This window comes from Catharus ustulatus, chromosome 3, assembly GCF_009819885.2.
Source record: "Catharus ustulatus isolate bCatUst1 chromosome 3, bCatUst1.pri.v2, whole genome shotgun sequence".
Lineage (NCBI taxonomy): Eukaryota > Metazoa > Chordata > Aves > Passeriformes > Turdidae > Catharus > Catharus ustulatus.
In genome coordinates this window covers 8,486,347-8,504,204 of record NC_046223.1, presented here as the reverse complement: position 1 = coordinate 8,504,204, position 17,858 = coordinate 8,486,347, and the positions used below count along the sequence as shown (strand labels likewise).

The window sequence follows — 17,858 nt, the reverse complement described above, 5'->3', positions numbered from 1 at the left end:
CCATCCCAGGTCCACAGCTGAGGGAAAGGGGTTTCCACAAACAGCCTGAGAATTGTTCCCATGCACATAAGTAACACTTTTCACAGAAGAGAGAGGGAAAAAGTAAAACAACTCAGTATTACACTCCTATTCCTTTGGAATCTCTAGTCCTAACTGCAGCACTCTTTATGAACAGATATGCAAGATATTTAAATTTCAACTGAGAGAAATAAACACTGTACTGTTTTGCCCCGTCCCTGGGGAAATGGTGTTCCTGACAAAATACTGCTCTCTGCTGGCCTTGACCTGCTTTTCCTCAAGGGCCTTGCCTGCTGAGGGCTGCCTTCCCTCGGGAAAAAGGAAAAAAAATCTTCTTTTGCTGGCGTAGCAATCGGTGACAGGAGCATTTCTTTATTTAGGATTGAAAAAAAAATTTTGCTAAGGAAAACCATACTGATATCACCGAAACCATCTGCCTTGAAGAAAAAATGCAAGTAGTCCTCACCCCGAGTAACCCTCCAGAAATATTCCTGTTTTCTTGTAACCTGGAAGAAGAAACAGGCTGCTGTTGTAGCAGGCTCTCTGTTGTGATGAGTTCAGATGACTGTGTGTTTCTAAATATAAGGGACTCAAGTCCTGTTCCAGGTTTCAGGAAACTTGCTCCTAGATGGGAATTTTCACAGCAGCCCAAAATCCCAGTGACAACCACAGAATTTGAGATGGGGTTCCCTAGTCTGTTACTTTGAAGGACAACTCCAGATCTGAGTAGCTCCCTAACCCAAAACTTGTAGTATCCACATTTTTTTGCTGTTTTACCCAAAAGGGACCACTCAGAACAAAGCTAACTGAAAAGCAGCTTATTTGCATTGAATTTACCTTCACACAGCCACTAGATATCACTGAGCTACACCTGGCACAGCAAGAACAATAAAAAAAGCGTTTTTACTCTGTCAACATCTCATATTCTGGGGCAGAACAAGGTGATGCCATGCTGCAGACTCACCAAGAGCAGTGACCATGCCCAGCTATGGCCTCCCCTCAGTCCTGGAGATAAAGGCTATTCACCCAGTAGTCAGGCTGCTTCTTTCCTGATGTTCTCCTGTCTGTCTTCTCCCTGATAAGTTTGCAGCTCCTGAGATGCCATGACTGACAGGAATGCCACAGCAGCAGTTTTGGAATTAACACCTACAGGAATTAGCAGAGCATTCTCAGATGTTTTTGGTTTTTTTTCTCAAGCCACCGGCAGACTCTTGTGTCCATGGTGAAACCACACCAGCAGGGTCTTGCTTTCAAACCAGCATAGGAACTAAACATGGATTCTGTGTTGCAAACACATCACAAGTCTTTTAAAAAAAATAATTCTTTGCATGAGGTACAGAAAAAGGCATAAAGAGACTACTCAAGGGAATCCTTTGTTCGAATTTCCTCATGTTCCCTGCCTCAGACCCAGAGAAGAGCTCCTGGCAGGGCTGGGTCTCACTGGGGTGCAGAGGATGCCCAAAAACCCTGCCAGCCATCTGCTGGTGCCATTATCCCTGGGGGTTATCCCATGGGACCTGTACCACCGTCAGCTCTACCCTGTGCCCCCTCACCTTGAGAACTACTCCTGTTATTGTCCACAAATTCAGATTCATTACCCATGTGCAACAAGCCAGCAATTACATGGTCAAGAGAGATATCTGATTATTTGTTTCAGAGTTGCACAAGCCCGGATGGTTGGTGGTGTTCTACAAATCAAGGGTGCCCCTCAGGACTTTCCAGGCCATTATTTATACACTGATATTTAGTACTAATACCCTCCCAAGTACATGTCGAGGGCAGCCCAAAATGTGACTGTGTTCCATATCTATCCCTGCCCCAAATTGTTATTATCTCTAAGACCCTACAACCACAAAAGAGAACTGGGGTGGGAGGTCTCACAGACTCTGTTAAAATCTCTGTTCATGAGGGTTAGTGACATTTAGCGATTCTGTTTCCAGCAGTTATTTACTGTTGTATCTTTTGCCTGTTGCTGTTTCACTTGCTGGTAAACTTTTTTTCACTTACATTTATTTGTATTAATTCCTTATTGGTGGTAGGGGATTGGGTAAAACTAAAGGGAGATAACTAATTTAGAACATACACTTCTTCGAATTTTTAAACCAAGACAGTACAGCCCCTGCAATGATGTATGTAGTTACCATACAAACTGTGTGACCCACCGTGAATTTCCGTACATGTTCAGTGGAAGGGTCTTCAACTGGCCAGAACTTTTTTGACCTACAGGCTTGATTTTTTAGTACTGTAATGAGCATATTTTCAGCTACAGGATACGTGGGGTGTATCTTGACTATTTCGCCAAGTTGGCAATGGATACATCAACATCTCTTCGTACCTCACCCTCAGAGCTTGTTCGCTCCACGCTGTCCTTGACTAAGCGATGTCAACTACCACCTGATTCGAGATAGTTTTTACACGGTCCGCATTTTCCGACGCCGTTTCTCCACACCTTTCCAACTTTGCGGGGTTTCGCCTTTTATTTATTTATTTTTTTAAATGGCATTTCCCCGGAGCTCCCGCCTTGGGGGCTCCGCGCCCCGCCCCCCTCCCCTCACGGGGGCGCGCGGCCGCCTCGCGCCTGCGCAGTGGGGGCGGGGCCGGCCGCGAGCCGGGCGGCGGCGGCGGCGCCATGGCGGGGCCGGCGGGGGCGGCGTGAGTCCGGAAGGGAGGGAAGAGGGAGAAGGGAGGAAAAAGGAAGTGTGGGCGTCGGGACAGTGGTCAGTGTGTGAGCGAGGGGCGCCCCGCGGGGTGGACCGGGTCTGGCCCGCGCTCCCGGCTGCATTCCCGGCTGCGGGGAGCCAGCGGGAAGCTTTTCCCTCCCAGCGAATGTTGGCGCCCCTGACAAAGGCACGAAGGGGCGGTCGCGGTGCTCTCCGGGCGGGGGGGGCTTAGCGCTTCCAGGCTGCTGTGCCTCCTCGTTTTCCCGGCCTCCGCTTTGCTGCGGTGGGGCTGGTGTCTCCTGGAGGGATCAGCCGGTCCCTGCGGCTTTCCTGCCCCCTGTGACATTCCTGTCGGTGCAGTGCAGCCCAGGCCTTCTGGCACCGGCAGGATCGCAGCGATCACCCCCAGATCTGCGGCTGCATGTCTCTGCCTGCTGATGGAAGCCGGGGAGATTTTTCATTTATTTGCAATGCCATCTTCCTGGTTTCTGTGTCATGACAGTCTATAGTTCCCTTTCCCTCGAGCTGATCCGTTCTTTATGTGTTCATGTGCCTGTGATTTTGTTTTCCCACGTTTTTGTGAAGTGTTGTCTTACCCTGTTTTTGGAAGTACTCTGTAATCACCTTGATTTTAAATTCCTCCCCTTCACACCTTCTGTGTGCTTACTGAATTCACATCAAGAGATTACATATGTGTCAAAAACCTTATTTAACTCAACTTCATCAATTGGTTTCCTTTCCCTTCATTACTCTATCAAAAAAAGGAAAAATTGTATGCAATTTTTCTCCCCATAAATTACCACCGACTGCTTTTTAATCATTGGAATGGTGCTATGTGAGGGCTATGTGTAGATTTTGTGGGTTGTGCTTTGCTGTGATTTCTTTCCTGGTATTGCTGATGGGGGAGGATCCACCTCAATTCCCTGGGTCTTGCATCTTGCCTTTCAAACATTAATTTTAAATTGTCCTTGTCCAGTCTTCTGGGACCTCCCTTACCATCCAGGAGCTAACAAAGATAACTGCCCAGAGAAGCTGTGGGATCTTCATGCTCTGAGTTTTTCAAAATGCTCTTGGATATAGCCCTTGGCCACATGGAGGGTCCCCACAGCTGCTGCTGCTGTGAGCAGGATGTTGGATGAGACCCCCTCCCTCCTTAGCCACTACGTAGCTTCTCTGAACCCTCCTTATTTTCTGCCTTCTTAGGCCTCTGTGGCAATGGGGGAAAGAGGATTTGTGCTTCTCCATGCATAGAGTGAGCTGTGGGACTGAAAGAGGTGTTGCCTTCTTTCTGTTCATTGGGAAAGTTGTGTCCAGTGTTGTGGGCGTCATACTTTTAGATCCTTCTATCAGGTTGGGAAAATAAAACAGATCTTTTCTGTTGGATGTAGGAGTGATGTGGGAGCCACCTGTTCTGCGTGAAGGATAAGGAACAGACCACTTGCTAAAGGGAAGGAACAAAACATCCCATTAAATGGAAGCCATGAAGATATCAAAGCGGTTCTTCGCTTTTGGGATTTTGGCGTGCATAGCTGTTTATGTTGCATACATAAAATGGCACCTGGGCTCAAAATCATTTATGGGAGCCACAGAAGGAGTGGCTGAAAGCAGGGGAGATAAACTGACCCATCAGGCAGTGACCACAGCTCTCTCTGTCTTTTATGGAATTATGTTCGACGCGGGAAGCACGGGAACTCGCATCCACATATTTAAATTTGCACAGCAGCCAAGAGGTACGTCCTGGTCATTGCATGACAGATTAAGTCTTCCATAAATTGTGGAGATTGTTGATGACAGCTTTCTAGGGGTTTACTTAAACATACACGCTTCAGGTCTTTCCAGAGAGCCATCAGGAGGTGTGTTATGGTTCAGATGTGTATTTGGATGAAATTATGAAAATGTGAAGAAAACGCTGTCATGTCAGAATATGAAGTAAATAGCAGCTGTACTATTAGAGTAGTGTCTTGAAGAAAGGCAATTTTTCATCACACTGGTGGAAGAGAGAATCACAAATTCAAACTGCCTTATTTCCCCTAATTGCTTAGGTTGTTTGGTTTTTCCAGTTCATGGCAGTGAGCTGCTTCTCTCTACAGTGTCTGGCTTAGTACATCCTTGGCTTCAGTGTTGGGTTTAAACTGCAAAACAAAAATTGCAAATAGTTTGATTAAAATTGCTGTGTATTGCATCTGGACAGAAACTACTTCTGAGAATTGAGACAAAGTGTACAAAAAAGCTCCAGCTTTCCTCTGGAGCAGTAAGCTTCCTTTGTTTGTATGTTGCCAGCTCCCATTTGTGAAACTCTTAATGATGAAAGAACCTGGATGGGTGCTGTTAGTAGGTGTTGTAAAGGCTCCGTTGAGGATTAGCAGTGTGGTGTATGGTGTGATTGGCCTCTGGGGAGCACCTTAGGATTGCATAATGGGTTGGTGTAAGGCTCAGCCACCAAAGGTGTTTAACAGCAGTCCGTGGATTTCCTTCTTTTTCTGTACCTCCAAGTTTTTGCTCTTTCCTCGCCTGCTTCATTTGAAACACAATTTCAGAATGTCTCACAGCAAACTTTATGGAGGGGTGTTGCCTGGACTGCAGGTTTATATCAGGTGCTGCAGCTTTCCAAAACACTGAAGTCTGCCTCCCTCTGCTGCCATTGAAAACAGTGGAAAAGCTACCATTAGGTTTTGCTGGTGTCAAGTTTAGCCAGAACAGGGTAGGCTGAAACAAGAGGTCTTTTTTTGCAGGTGCGGTGTGAAAAGCTGCACATGGCAGGTGTAAGGCCTCAAAGAGAGCTTGCACCCATCTGGTGACTGATGAGCAGCACCTCTCAACCAGTCATGGCTTTAAAAGTGATTTTCTCAGGCTCTAATTCCACAGCCAGGGCTGTTTTTAAGGGTCAGGTGGCTGATAATAGTTCATTAGACAGAGGCTTCAATTGAGTTCTATTAGCATATAATAATGGAATTTTAAAAATTATTTTCTTTTTGTGTATGCAAAGTTATTTGTATCGTTACTGATTTTGGAATACTGCTTTCGAACAGAGACTCCCAGATTAACCCATGAGACGTTTAAAGCACTGAAACCAGGTCTGTCAGCATATGCTGATGATGTCGAAAAGGTAATTTAAGTTCCTTCTTTCCTGTCTCCCTTACCTTCTGATTTGCGGGGATTTAGGGACTCCTAAGAGCCAGACTTAGACCCAGCTCATAGTGTTTTACAAAAGCCTTTGCTTTCCAAGAACTTGTCATACTGCCTTTTGAGCCTTTTGTAGCCAAAAAATTTGGTGGCAAAAGGTTCTGTTTCGCTTTTTGAAAAAGTGACTCTTTCTGTTTTGGACCTGTTGCTCAATAATTCTATTATATTCTCCCATTATATTCTTATGGTGTAGGGAGATAGTGAGTCCTGCACCTTCTCTTGACCCCTTTGGATATTACAGTAAATTCACGAATACAAGCCGCACTGAGTATAAGCCGCATCTCTGGGTGTTGGCAAATATTTTGGTTTTTGTCCATAGATAAGCCGCACACGAATATAAGCCGCTCTGTCGTTCGCAGCGAGGACCCGCGTGCAATTAGTAACAGAACCGCGGGAGGGCGGGGTTTACTGGCTGAGCTAAGGCTGTGCAGGCTCGGCCCGCTAGGGGCCGCTGACGGGGCCAGGTGGCCCAGCCCGGTGCTGCCGCTCGGGGCCGGCCACCGCTGCCACTGGGCTCGGTCACCCCGGGTCGGCGCTGCCCCGCAGTGGCAGGCAGGGACGGAGCTTCCCCTGCTCCTACGGCAGTGGCGGCGGGCGGGGACGGAGCTTTCCCGCGCCCGTGGCGCCGGCGGCGGGCGCGGACAAAGCACCCCGCCTCCTCCCCGAGCCGCGGCAATGGCTGCGCGCGCTTCCACCCGCCTCCCCGGGCCACAGCAATGGCTGCGCAGGGCTCCCGTTGGCTCCCGGAGCCGCGGCAATGGCGGCGCGCCCCCATCCTCCCCGAACCGCGGCAGAGGAGGGAAGAGAGCTCTCCCGCCTCTCTCCCCGTGCCCGCCCCCCCCCCCCCCCCCCCCCCCCCCCCCCCCCGTGCTGCCTGCAGGGAGCCAGGGCAACACAGTAACACTGTAACAATCGTGGGATACCAGTTTTTACTGGCAGGTGCTTGGCTCGGCGCCCTGGCTGGCACGTCTGGGGTTGTAAATGTCAGAAAATTATTCACATATTAGCCACCCCCAACTATTAGCCGCACTTCCGGGTTTCCACCAAAATTTTTGTCAAATTGCTGCGGCTTGTATTCGTGAAATTACTGTAATTTGTCTCTGTTTCACATTTACAGTGAATCATAGCTCTTATCACCCTTTTGATCTTTCAAAAGAGGTTTTTAAGATGCCTTTTATTGTTCTTTACTCACAGAGTGGCCAGGGAATAAAAGAGCTCCTGGAAGTGGCAAAGAAGGAAGTTCCTATGGAGCTGTGGAAGTTTACTCCTCTGGTCCTGAAAGCCACAGCTGGCCTACGGTTGCTGCCAGGAGAGAAAGCTCAGAAGTTGCTGGAAAAGGTAATATCTCTTGTCTTTCCATTCACTTTCCAGAAACTGTCCTCCTGTTAAAAATGCAGCACCCTGGGACATTCCTGCAAGCCAGGGTGTCCATCTCCTGCCTTTCCCATGTATGTATAATACCTTGAGATTCACCAATTCCAACAAAGCAAACGGGATTCCCTTCCATACCCATGTCCATCCCTTGTTAATGGCATTTCTGAACAGTCTTCATGCTTGAAAACCCATCACATCCATCCCTGTTTCTGCACCCAACTGCAGGGCCAGCACATAAATTCTGCGTGTTGGACTCTTGAACTTCCAACAAAGTGGTGAGCAGCAGTCAGGATCTGGCCCAAGAAGAGGAGTAGTAGTGTATAACTGGGGTTTTAAAAAGCTTGTTTTTCAGCTGAAAAAGTATTTCTCTGAATGTAGCTTTTTCACTACAGGTGAAGGAGATTTTTCAGGCCTCCCCCTTCTTCGTGAGGGACAATTGTGTGTCGATAATGAATGGAACTGATGAAGGTAAGCAACTTTATGGAAACTCTTTCTGCAGTCTTGGAAATTCCTGCTGCACTGTGACAAGTCCCTGCCTGCTGGAGTGGGAATTTTTACGCAGCCACAGGCAGGGCCTGGCAAAGAAATCTTGTGCTATGTTTTCCAGTTTGAAGCTCTGTCCTGATCTTGAAAGCTCAAGAGTGTTGACCAGTTAGTGTAGTATCACCTGAAAGCCCCTGTGCAGTCAGCACTTCTGGAAGTTTCTGAATATCTGCTTGCTGAGATGGTCTTCAGCAATTGGGTTTGCCCACTCAGCTCTTGACAGAACTTCCAGAGCTTATCAGAGCTTTCTGGAAGTATTCGATCATAATGTTAATTATAACTCATCTAATGAGTGGGAATGTGAGTTCAATCTGAAAAAAATGTTATATAGGGAAGAAAATACATGCTGAAGTTCATGTTCATTCAAAAAGGTTGAGAACATAATACCAAAATTCTAGGAAACTGAGTGTTGAAATGTGTATTGAATCTGCTCAGAAACCAAACTTTAAAATAGCTGAAGCTGTTTATGAGTTTGTCTTCTTGTTACTTAATAGAGGAAAGACATTCTTTTTCTTTTGTTTTAATATCAGTAGTAGCAGTGATAGCCTGGGTTCAGCCAAGGATTGAAGTGGGTCATGGTCTCTGGCATGCCTTGAGATTTAACCACATGAATAAATATTTGAACTTGTTAACATAAGGCCACTGATTCACCTCATTTATGGGGAACAGTTTATAAAACAAGAAGAGGACAAAAACAGCATAGCTCACAAAATTGCATAGAGGAAAACAGGCAAAATTAGAACACTGAAAGGTGAAAATTCTTATAGTATTCATAAAGAAAAGTGGAGTGCCTGACATCAAGCAAAAGCAAATAGTGGATGTTTTCCTGGAAAATTAACAGTGTGGGTTTCAGACACCTCTTTGTCTTTCAGCTAAGGACTGAAGCTTTGTGACTTCCTGCCTAAGTTTTTGACCTGTGAAATACAGAATTCTCCGGGCATTTCATACATGGGGCTTCTCTCCCAAATATTACAGTAATTTCACGATTATAAGCCGCACTGAGTATAAGCCGCACTTCTGGGTTTCAGAAACTTTTTGGTTTTTTGTCCATATATAAGCCGCATGTTACAATACAGAGTGTGATAAAAGGTATCTGTTCCATCACCATCTGTTGAGAGTGGGGACAGTGATCCTTATCTCAATGGCAGATAATCTGCTAATGGGCCATCCATTGAAACCAGGCAGGGCATTGTTCTTTACCTTTTCACAACCCATCCTTCCTCCAGCCAGTCATTTTCTGCTAATGGCCATTGAGTCCCACTGTGTGACTGATAAAATTACTTCATCCCATTGGAAGTTGCTCCACCCAGGGGGAAGAGCCCAACATTTCTTACCAAGATAAAAACAGAGGTTTTGGGACACTAAGGGAGCCCCTTTCTCCACTGGACTCCAGAGGAAAACCGGATTTCTCCACATCACCACTGGACCTCCAGAGGGAAACTGCACCTTGTACAGGAACACTGCTCCAACTGAGCCACATCTGTCACTGCAGGAGGATGCAGCCACCATTTAATGGGACTGCTACCAACACCCTGCCTGACGGGGTGTCAGGTTGTACTCTGACTTTGTCAGGGTTTGCAGTTTGTTTCTTTGTAGTACTGTATTTCTATTTTGATTTCCCTAGAAAAGAACTGTTATTCCTAATTTCCATATTTTTGCCTGAAAGCCCCTTGATTTCAAAATTATAATAATTTGGAGGGAGGGGGTTTACATTCTCCATTTCAAAGAGAAGTTCCTGCCTTTCTCAGCAGACACCTGTCCTCCAAACTAAAACAGCAACTTTTTGTTCTTTGTCCATATATAAACCGCACCTGATTATAAGCCGCACTTTGGGTTCGGACCAAAATTTTAGTCAAAATGGTGGGGCTTATAATCGTGAAATTACTGTACATAAGCTCTGATAGAAAAAGTCATTCTCTTTGTTCAAATAGTCTAATCCTAGGTTTGTCAGTTCTGGAAACTTGTAATATGCCTTGAGTTACTTGTTGCTGCTGTTAGAGAAAGTTAAATGTTATTTACTAAGCATCTTTTCCTTATTAGGTATTTCAGCCTGGATCACAATAAATTTTTTAACAGGTATGTGTACATAAGCATGTGTATAAAGATATCACCAATGCTGTGAAACTCCTGCTCTTTTCTGCCCCTGTGTGGAATTTCCTCATTCATTGGGGTGGAATGGGAGAAAGAAGAGTCTGAGAATTAAGTCAGCAGTTGGTTTTTGGCCTGGCCCGTTTAAGTCACTAGGATTTTGTCCATTTACTTGATGGAGTGAGGAGTTTAATCCTTTTTCCTAGATGTTTAATGTAGCTTTTCTTTCAGTTCCCTGTAGGGTACCATAGCATTTTATTCCTTTTTAGAGCCTGCTGTGACTCTGAGTAAATTTTAGTGAATATTCTAGATAAGCTAGGCAACTGCAGAGAGTAAAAGAAAGTGCTATGCTGCTTCCTTACAGATTTATAACACAGAAATGCCACAAGTGTTTACACTGCTAAGTGAGAAAAGGGTAGCTGAAGAGTAGAGAGAAAAACTAAGCTAAAGACCTTTCTGACAATACATAAAGCACTCTGCCATCCCAGATCTCTGTTCAGCACACAGGGTGCAATGTGTTCTGAAGCTTTTTATGCTTCCAGGAAATATCACAAAGGTCAGTGATCTTCAAACATTGACTGTCGTGAGGTATACTGAGGTACTTGTCACAAACTGTCCTTGTCAGGAAGGTGCATTTGAAGGATCTAACTGAGAAGAACTAGATCTGAATGAGAGCAGAGGTCTTGGCTGGCAGCAGGAAGAATTCCAAGAGAACTGAGTCTCTTAGGCCAGCTCTTTTCAGTCTGTCATCCGTTTGGCCATAGGAATCTGCAAAATATTCTTAAGGTCACAGGGAGAGATGGCCAAGAAAACCACATTCCTCTGTGTTACAAAGTGGTTACCAGAGCAGAGTTTGCAAAAGGTCTTTGCATCCAAAATGTTTAGGAATGCAATAACCAAAGCTGCTGTGATTAAGACAGGAGCAGCCACTGAAGAAATAAGAGACTCTAGCCACTTTAAGATTTTCAGGTCTGATAAAGCCAAAATCAGTGCCCAGTAGATAACAGTGTAATTTAGTGCTGTGCAGAAGCAGAGAGTGGACTTAAATTGTTCTCTTTCCTTACCACTGTGCCTCTGGTTTTGTTCCTAGCCAGTTTTTTACAGTGCCCACCATGGCTTTCTCTGTTCTGTCCCACATTTCAGGCAGGCTAGATGACCCACAGAAGAGAAGTGTAGGGATGCTGGATCTGGGTGGTGGATCAACACAGATCACCTTCCTTCCGCGCACCAAGGTAACATGAGCATGCACACTGCTGGGAAATGCTGCTGCAGGAACCTGGAACTGCTCAGATTTCTTTCCCTTGGAAACAGAGCAAGAGTTATATCAGTGTGACATGAAGCCCACACTTGTGACATGGTCATATGTGCCTTTTTATGGTCAGTCCCATAGGCATTCACATTTGTCCATCCTCTTCATCGAGTTCCATGGGTCAGTGGTGCTTGTGGAGAGTCTACCAGTGCTGCTTTTTCTTGTGGAGAACACAATGTTCACCTGAACGTCTTAATCCTCGACTTTCAGTTTGTACAGCTTATTACAAAGAATACAAAAAGCAAGGCTGTTAATGAATTCAAATCCAGCATTTGGCGTATACTGGGGTTTAAGAACACAGGTGCCTTCTCAATTCTTGTTTCTGATTGTTGACTCAGTTGCAAATGAATGTCGTTTTAGCTTCCTAGTGTGGCATTTTTACATTTGTTGTGTGAAGCCCTGTGGTTCTGGTATTGTAAGGCTCTGGTGAGAGCAGAGATTGTGCTCATAGTAAAGCTGCACAAAAACAAAGGAGTGGGATGCTGTAACCATGTCCCACCCTGGGATAATCAAGACATTGCACTGTTTCAGCAGAATAACAAGGGATGTGAAGGGTCCAGGATGTGGAAATTCTGGACATAGAGAAGGAGTTAAGATATGAGCAGCACTGTGGCCTGAGCTTTGCTCCCCACAAACACTCTAGCTGTGCTGATGCACTTGTGGAACAGGCTACCCTTTCATTCCTTCAGACCACAGGCAGATCCTTGCTCTGTTCCTTGGCAAGCACCAGGATGTGCTTTTCCTCTGGCTTCTGCAAGTTCACAGATGAATTCACTTGAGTAGGAAGTTAATGCGTGCCTGGCCTTCCTATTAGTTTGCACACAGCTCCTGTAGTAGGGATCATGTGAAGAGGCAGTTGCTGTAGCCTCTGGACAAACACAGTTAAGAGCTGGAGTAAGGATTCCTTTTTAATTAAAGGAATTCTTTTATACAGTATATTGGTGTGGGCACAAATATAACCAGTTTAAAATCTGTGTCATGTGAAGACACTCTTAGCTTCAGATTTTGTGGTTGTCTTGTGTATCAGCAGTCAAATTGAAATCCTTGCAAATTCATCATTTCTGTCTGAATCATGCTAGGATTGTTTCACTTTTTTCTAATGTATTGGAAGATTACCTTGTTGATATTTGCTGCTGGCTGGCAGAAACCTGCTAGTGACATCTTTTTCTCCCTCCAGGCAACACTCCAGACGTCACCATCTGGCCACATAACTTCATTTCAGATGTTTAACCACACCTACAAGCTGTATTCATACAGGTTAGTTGTGGAAAAGAGAGCACCGTGCTCAGATGTGGAAGTTTTCTGTGAAGCCAGGGAGTCTGAGGTGTTTTTCTGGAGTGGGGTCCTTGCAAATAAATACTATGAAGAAGCAGAGAAACTTGAACCACGTGATTTTGATGGATTAACCTTGGCAGCCCACCAGTACCCACCAAGTCCCTCAATCACTCCCATTCCATTAACAGGACAGTGGGAAGAAAATATGACAAAACACTCATGGGTCAAGATAAGGACAGGGAGGTCACCAGTATTGTCATGGACAAAACAGACTTGACTTTAACTTTATTTAATGCTTAATTTAATTTATTGCCAATTAAACAGTAAGATAATGAAAAATAAGAACGAAACCAAAAATGCTTTTCCCTCCACCTCTCCCTCCTTCACAGGCTCACCTTCACTTCCAACTCTTCTACCTTCTAACCACTGAGCAGCACAGGAAGATGGAGAATGGGGGTTGCAGTCAGTTCATAATGCTTTGTCTCTGTTACTTCTTCTTTCTCACTGTCTTCTCTGCTCCCAGTATTTTGGGCAGAGAGGCCAGCAGCTTCTTCCCACCCATGCTTGCCATGGGGCAGGTTTGGGTTCAGAAAGTCAGTTCTGTATGCAGGTGTCTGGGCTGCCGTTGAGGAGAGTAGGAGTACCCAGTGAGGTACTAGAAGCAGAGGTAGGGAAATGGCATTGCCAGTTCTCCAAGAGCCAAATTACAGCTGACCACTATTGCCTGAGCTTTTTCAAAGAGAAATTATCCTTCTAGATAAGGTAATATGAGACTGGTTGTCACACTGTTCCCCTCGTGCATGAGCTGCTGACTTGAGCCACTTTGCCGCAGCTGTGTAGAGAAGACTGGCATGTCCTAGCCAGGTTGTCAGTGAAGTGTCAGAGGAGGGATATCTGTTGCTCACAGAGGCTTTTCTCCCTTTGCAGTTACCTGGGACTTGGGCTGATGTCAGCAAGGCTTGCCATTTTGGGAGGAGTTGAGGGAAAACCCTGTAAGTTATGGGCAGTCCTCAGATGCTGGTTCTGAGCTCAGGGTGTGTAATCCTGTGGTGGGGGGAGGAGCTGTGTGTCCCCTTCCCATGGGCTCCAGGTTCCTGAGTGGCATGTGGGCTCCTGTCACCGTGGCTGGGTGCATTTGAGACGAATGCAGGAGGTGACAATGACAGATGCCAGGATACCTGGATTCTTGCCAGCCTCAGGCTGGGGGCAGGCATGGGACACCCAAACCATGACTGGATTGTGGAGGGGCCTTGCTGAGGCTGCAGGACAGAATGGAGCAGGACTGGGGGTGAAGGATCTGAATTTACTCCTTATGTTTTTTTCCTAATGTGGCTTTTTTTTACTTCTGCAGTAGGAGAAGGGGAGGAATTGATCAGCCCTTGTTTACCACCTGGCTTCAAATCCGAATGGCAACACGCTGAGATAGTGTATAAAATTAAAGGACAGAAGGCAGGTATAGTGATTTATCACTCTTGCTATCTAGGTTAGCTGCTGTTAGCGCAGTAAATGGTACACTCTCATCCTCTTTCAAAGACACCAGACTCTGGTTACTGTTCTGTCTGGCTCCTCTTGTTGTGCTGTCAAAGAGATCCTGCAGTTCCTTTGTCTTGTGCTACAATGTGTCTGTCCAGTCGGTAAAGCTGCTAGACGTGGTGCAGATGGAGTTGAGCAGTTCTTGAACAGGTCTTTCAAAATCCTTCTACCTCAAATGATGTTGTCCATCTCTGATCTGTCATGTAGTCCCTAGCTGAGGATGATAGGTGTCTGTCTCTGGAAGAAGATGCAGATTTTCAGTTTTGCTATTTTGTAAAAACCAGCCTGTTTCCTGGCAGATCCTAAATAAATTCTATATCTGTTTAACTCTTAGCCTGTAATATGATGGGGGTATTTTTTGTCTTCTTTTAGGGGAGCCTCTGTATGAGTCTTGTTCTAATAAAGTGGCAAAGATGCTCTACAAAAAAGTGCATAGAGCTGGCGAAGTGAAGAACCTGGACTTTTACATTTTCTCCTACTACTACGACTGTGCGGCAGAGGCTGGTCTCATAGGTATGTCTGCTCCTGAGTTGATTTCATTTTAAATGGCAAGTTACTGAAGCAGTGGGAACACTTGCACACATCACGATGCTTTGCTAAGCTGTCATGGAAATTAATCTGTTGTTGCACTGCTATGCAGCATTGATCTTGACTTGGTATTAATTTCTATAGAGAAGATACTGGGGCTGTGAAATGGGACCTACAGCCTTTGATAATAATTTCTAAACAAGCTGTTTGCATTTCAGAAATGGTTGTTTCCTAATTAGCTCTACAAACCAAAATAGAAAAAAACCTCATAATGATAAACAAATTTTTTGGGCAGTAAAGCAGTAAAAATTATTTGAACTGATGTTTGCTTCACTAACCTTTTCAGATGGAATGAAGATTTTCACGTATTTCCACATGCATTCAGAATACGTTACATCTCTTTTCCAGTGGTGTGTTTGTGTATAAAAGGCTGTCACGTTCAGTGGTAGAAAACAGATAATCTCAAGTTAGTTTGGACAGACATGCCCCCCTCCTCATCCACTTTCTTTTCACAAATGATTTCAGATTTCATATGTTACAGAGCACCACTGTAACAGGTATTCACTGTCCAGGCACCACTGGACAGGGTAGTGCAGAAATGGGGATCAGGTGAGATAGTCTGTAAGCTCTGTTTCTGTAGGAAACAAGGCTAAAGGTTCTTCATAAACCAAGGTTTTTGAACCTATATTGATAATCTTTTGGAAGTTTTTTTACCTTTAAAACCAGTCTGAATTTTGACATTGATTTCAGTGGCTCAAGATTTAATTTCCAAACAACTTTTATGACTTGAGTCTACAATTGCCTTTATACAAAGACTGTAAATAACTTTGGGGTTTTTTTTCTTTTAGATAAAGAAAAAGGAGGAAGCTTAACTGTCAGTGACTTTGAAATTGCAGCGAGATATGGTGAGTAAAATACAAACACACATTAGTAATTGTGTGTAAATTCATTCCAGGTGGCAAATGTGACACTAAGAAACCTGATGCTTTTAAGTAAATACTGACTCCGTCTAAATAGCATCTAACCAACATTTCTGCTTATTTCTGAAAATCTCACCTAGTTTTATCATAACTTTTGCTTTTGCAGTGGGTTTTATTTTGACTTTGTATTTTTAAAAATTCTGTTTTGGTTTTTTTTTTAAATTTGGTTTTGTCAACATTTTTTTGAGTGCTGGTGCTCAACAAAGATAACACACCTGAGGTTGCTCAGATACTTGAAGACTTGAAGTATAGATAGAAGGAAGATAGAAGAAAGGCTCTTTTTCTGGAGAGATACAAGAAACTGCTGTCTTAGGGGAGAGACAGAATGTCTTGATCTTCCTTACAAAGCTCATGTGCTTATCCCAGTATCTGTGTGTCATGTCAGCCCCACTGTAACAGGTTCCATCACTGCACAGTTCAACTGACAAGAGCTGTTTTGTGGATTCATTTGAGAGTTTTCACAGTGGGGCTGTTTTAGACCTGAGCCCACACTGTGCATTCAGACACTGTTTTCTTCTCAGTTTGTAAGACCATGGAAATCAGCCCTGGAAACAGCCCTTTTCTCTGCATGGACCTCACATACATCACCTTCCTGCTGCAGGAACTGGGATTCCCAAAGAGCCAAGGCTTTAAGGTGATGCTCCAAGTGGATTTCTGGGAAGAGTGGGTAGGAGGGTGCCGAGGCAGGAGTCATCCTGCCGGGACCTTGGTTCTTGATTTACCTTCTTGCTTACTAAACGTGGTCTGCAATCATGGGTGCCGCAACACTCTCCCCACAGTGGTGGTAACTGTTTGTCATAATCTTCAGCACTGTATCCACCTTGAATTGTTTTAACTTTTCTGCCTTTTTTTTTTTTTTTTGTACAGCTTTCCCGGAAAATTGACAATGTTGAAACGAGCTGGGCCTTGGGAGCCACTTTCCATTACATCGACTCACTCAACAGACTGCAGTACTAATGCTCCTAGAAAGTGACTTTTTGGAATTTCCATTTTTTGGAAGCACAGCATGGGAGACCCTATTGGAGGGTGTGCTTTTGGCTTCCAAAGTCCTTTGGAAGATCACCATCAGCTACACTCCTTTCCTCTCACCCCCTGCCAAATCCCTACCATCATTAGCTCTTTTTTACAGTGCAGAGTGTAAAGGAAGCACCTTGATTTGACAGCATGGGCCATCAGCTTAATGTAAAACTTGATCATTTTGGAAGGAAAACCAGGACTCTGCAGGACATCTATGATCTCTATGAGAAAAACACACCTTTTTTGGAATGTGCCTGTACTACGTGCTCGCAGTGTGCTGAAGTTGCTGAACGATCACTCCAGAAGGAACTCTTTACTGTCCTGATTTCAGGGTGTTTTTTTTCCTGTTTGTCAGCAGTTTTCAGTGATGATTTTTATTTTACTGCTCCTGTTTTTGAAGGTTAACTTGTGTGTGTGTGCAAAAATGGTGCATTTACACATTATGCTGCTCACAGGCAGCAGCTTTGAAATGCAGCATGGAAGTCACAGATCTGTGTTCCAGTTGCTGAAGGAGGAAAGCTCAGAAAGACTCTAGAACTGGATAGGGGCTTGGAGGCATGAGTTGAAGCCTGTGTGCCCTTGAGAGTTAAAGCCTAATGTTGATTCCCTGGCTGTTGGAAGGTGGATGGTGGAAGACAACATCAGATTTGCTGGATGAGTAAGGCCTGGGAGCTGGGTACGAGGATAATGATGGATTTGATGGTTCTAGAGCTGGTCAGAGGAAGATAAACAAGATGCAACCACAAAAATAAACTGTGAGCATGGCTTGCTGGAACTTGAAGACTTTTGTGCCCTGGCAAGGCTGATGCAGGGCTGGGGATGAATACATTGCATTGTATTTTGGGTGTCTCTTCCTGCAGACACACCTGTGCTAAAGGAATGTATTGTGGTTGCAGTTAACCAGGGCAGGGTAGCTGAGGTGCTCCACTCCAACAGTGCCTGGTACGCAAGCAGGGAGCGATCACAGGGATGCGCGCTGTGCTGTTTGTAATCTGTGGATCTGTGATGTATTTGATGAATGTATAGAGAAGACTTAAGTGGTCTTTTGGGGGTGCACAATTGCCCAGTTCCCCCGAGAGCCCTGAGTCATGGGCTCAGGGCAGCAGTACATGACACAGCAGCCTGCTGTGTGCATGGCCGCTGGCTCCGTCTACCGGGGACGCTCCAACATCGCTGTGCCGACAATAAACCCTCAATTTAAAATCAGAACGTGGTGGTGGGGTGGCTTTTAGCGCCAGAGCCCGCACGGTGGGGGGGTGTGATGAGAAAGCACTGCCCTGACGCCACCCCTGACCTGTCAGCCCAGTCCTCGGGTAGCATCACAGCCCGAGGCCAGGGCGGTCCCCAGCC

The 17,858-nt window shown here is 45.2% G+C and overlaps 1 protein-coding gene across 2 annotated transcripts; it reads left to right on the top strand.

The window, feature by feature from the left end:
• Positions 1 to 2,614: 2,614 nt before the first annotated feature.
• On the top strand, positions 2,615 to 17,717 carry ENTPD6 (ectonucleoside triphosphate diphosphohydrolase 6). Of its 2 annotated transcripts, XM_033056095.1 has the most exons (14): positions 2,615 to 2,670; positions 4,067 to 4,408; positions 5,708 to 5,784; positions 7,056 to 7,199; positions 7,628 to 7,703; positions 9,819 to 9,854; positions 11,010 to 11,098; positions 12,353 to 12,432; positions 13,378 to 13,442; positions 13,802 to 13,903; positions 14,356 to 14,496; positions 15,360 to 15,416; positions 16,013 to 16,125; positions 16,359 to 17,717. In XM_033056095.1, the coding sequence occupies exons 2-14, from the start codon at positions 4,150 to 4,152 to the stop codon at positions 16,446 to 16,448; spliced, it is 1,329 nt and encodes a 442-aa protein (XP_032911986.1). In that variant the 5' UTR covers positions 2,615 to 2,670; positions 4,067 to 4,149; the 3' UTR covers positions 16,449 to 17,717. The 2 variants fall into 2 exon arrangements, with proteins under 2 accessions (XP_032911986.1, XP_032911987.1); XM_033056096.2 differs by lacking the exon at positions 16,013 to 16,125 and having other exon boundaries at positions 2,631 to 2,670.
• Positions 17,718 to 17,858: the final 141 nt, after the last annotated feature.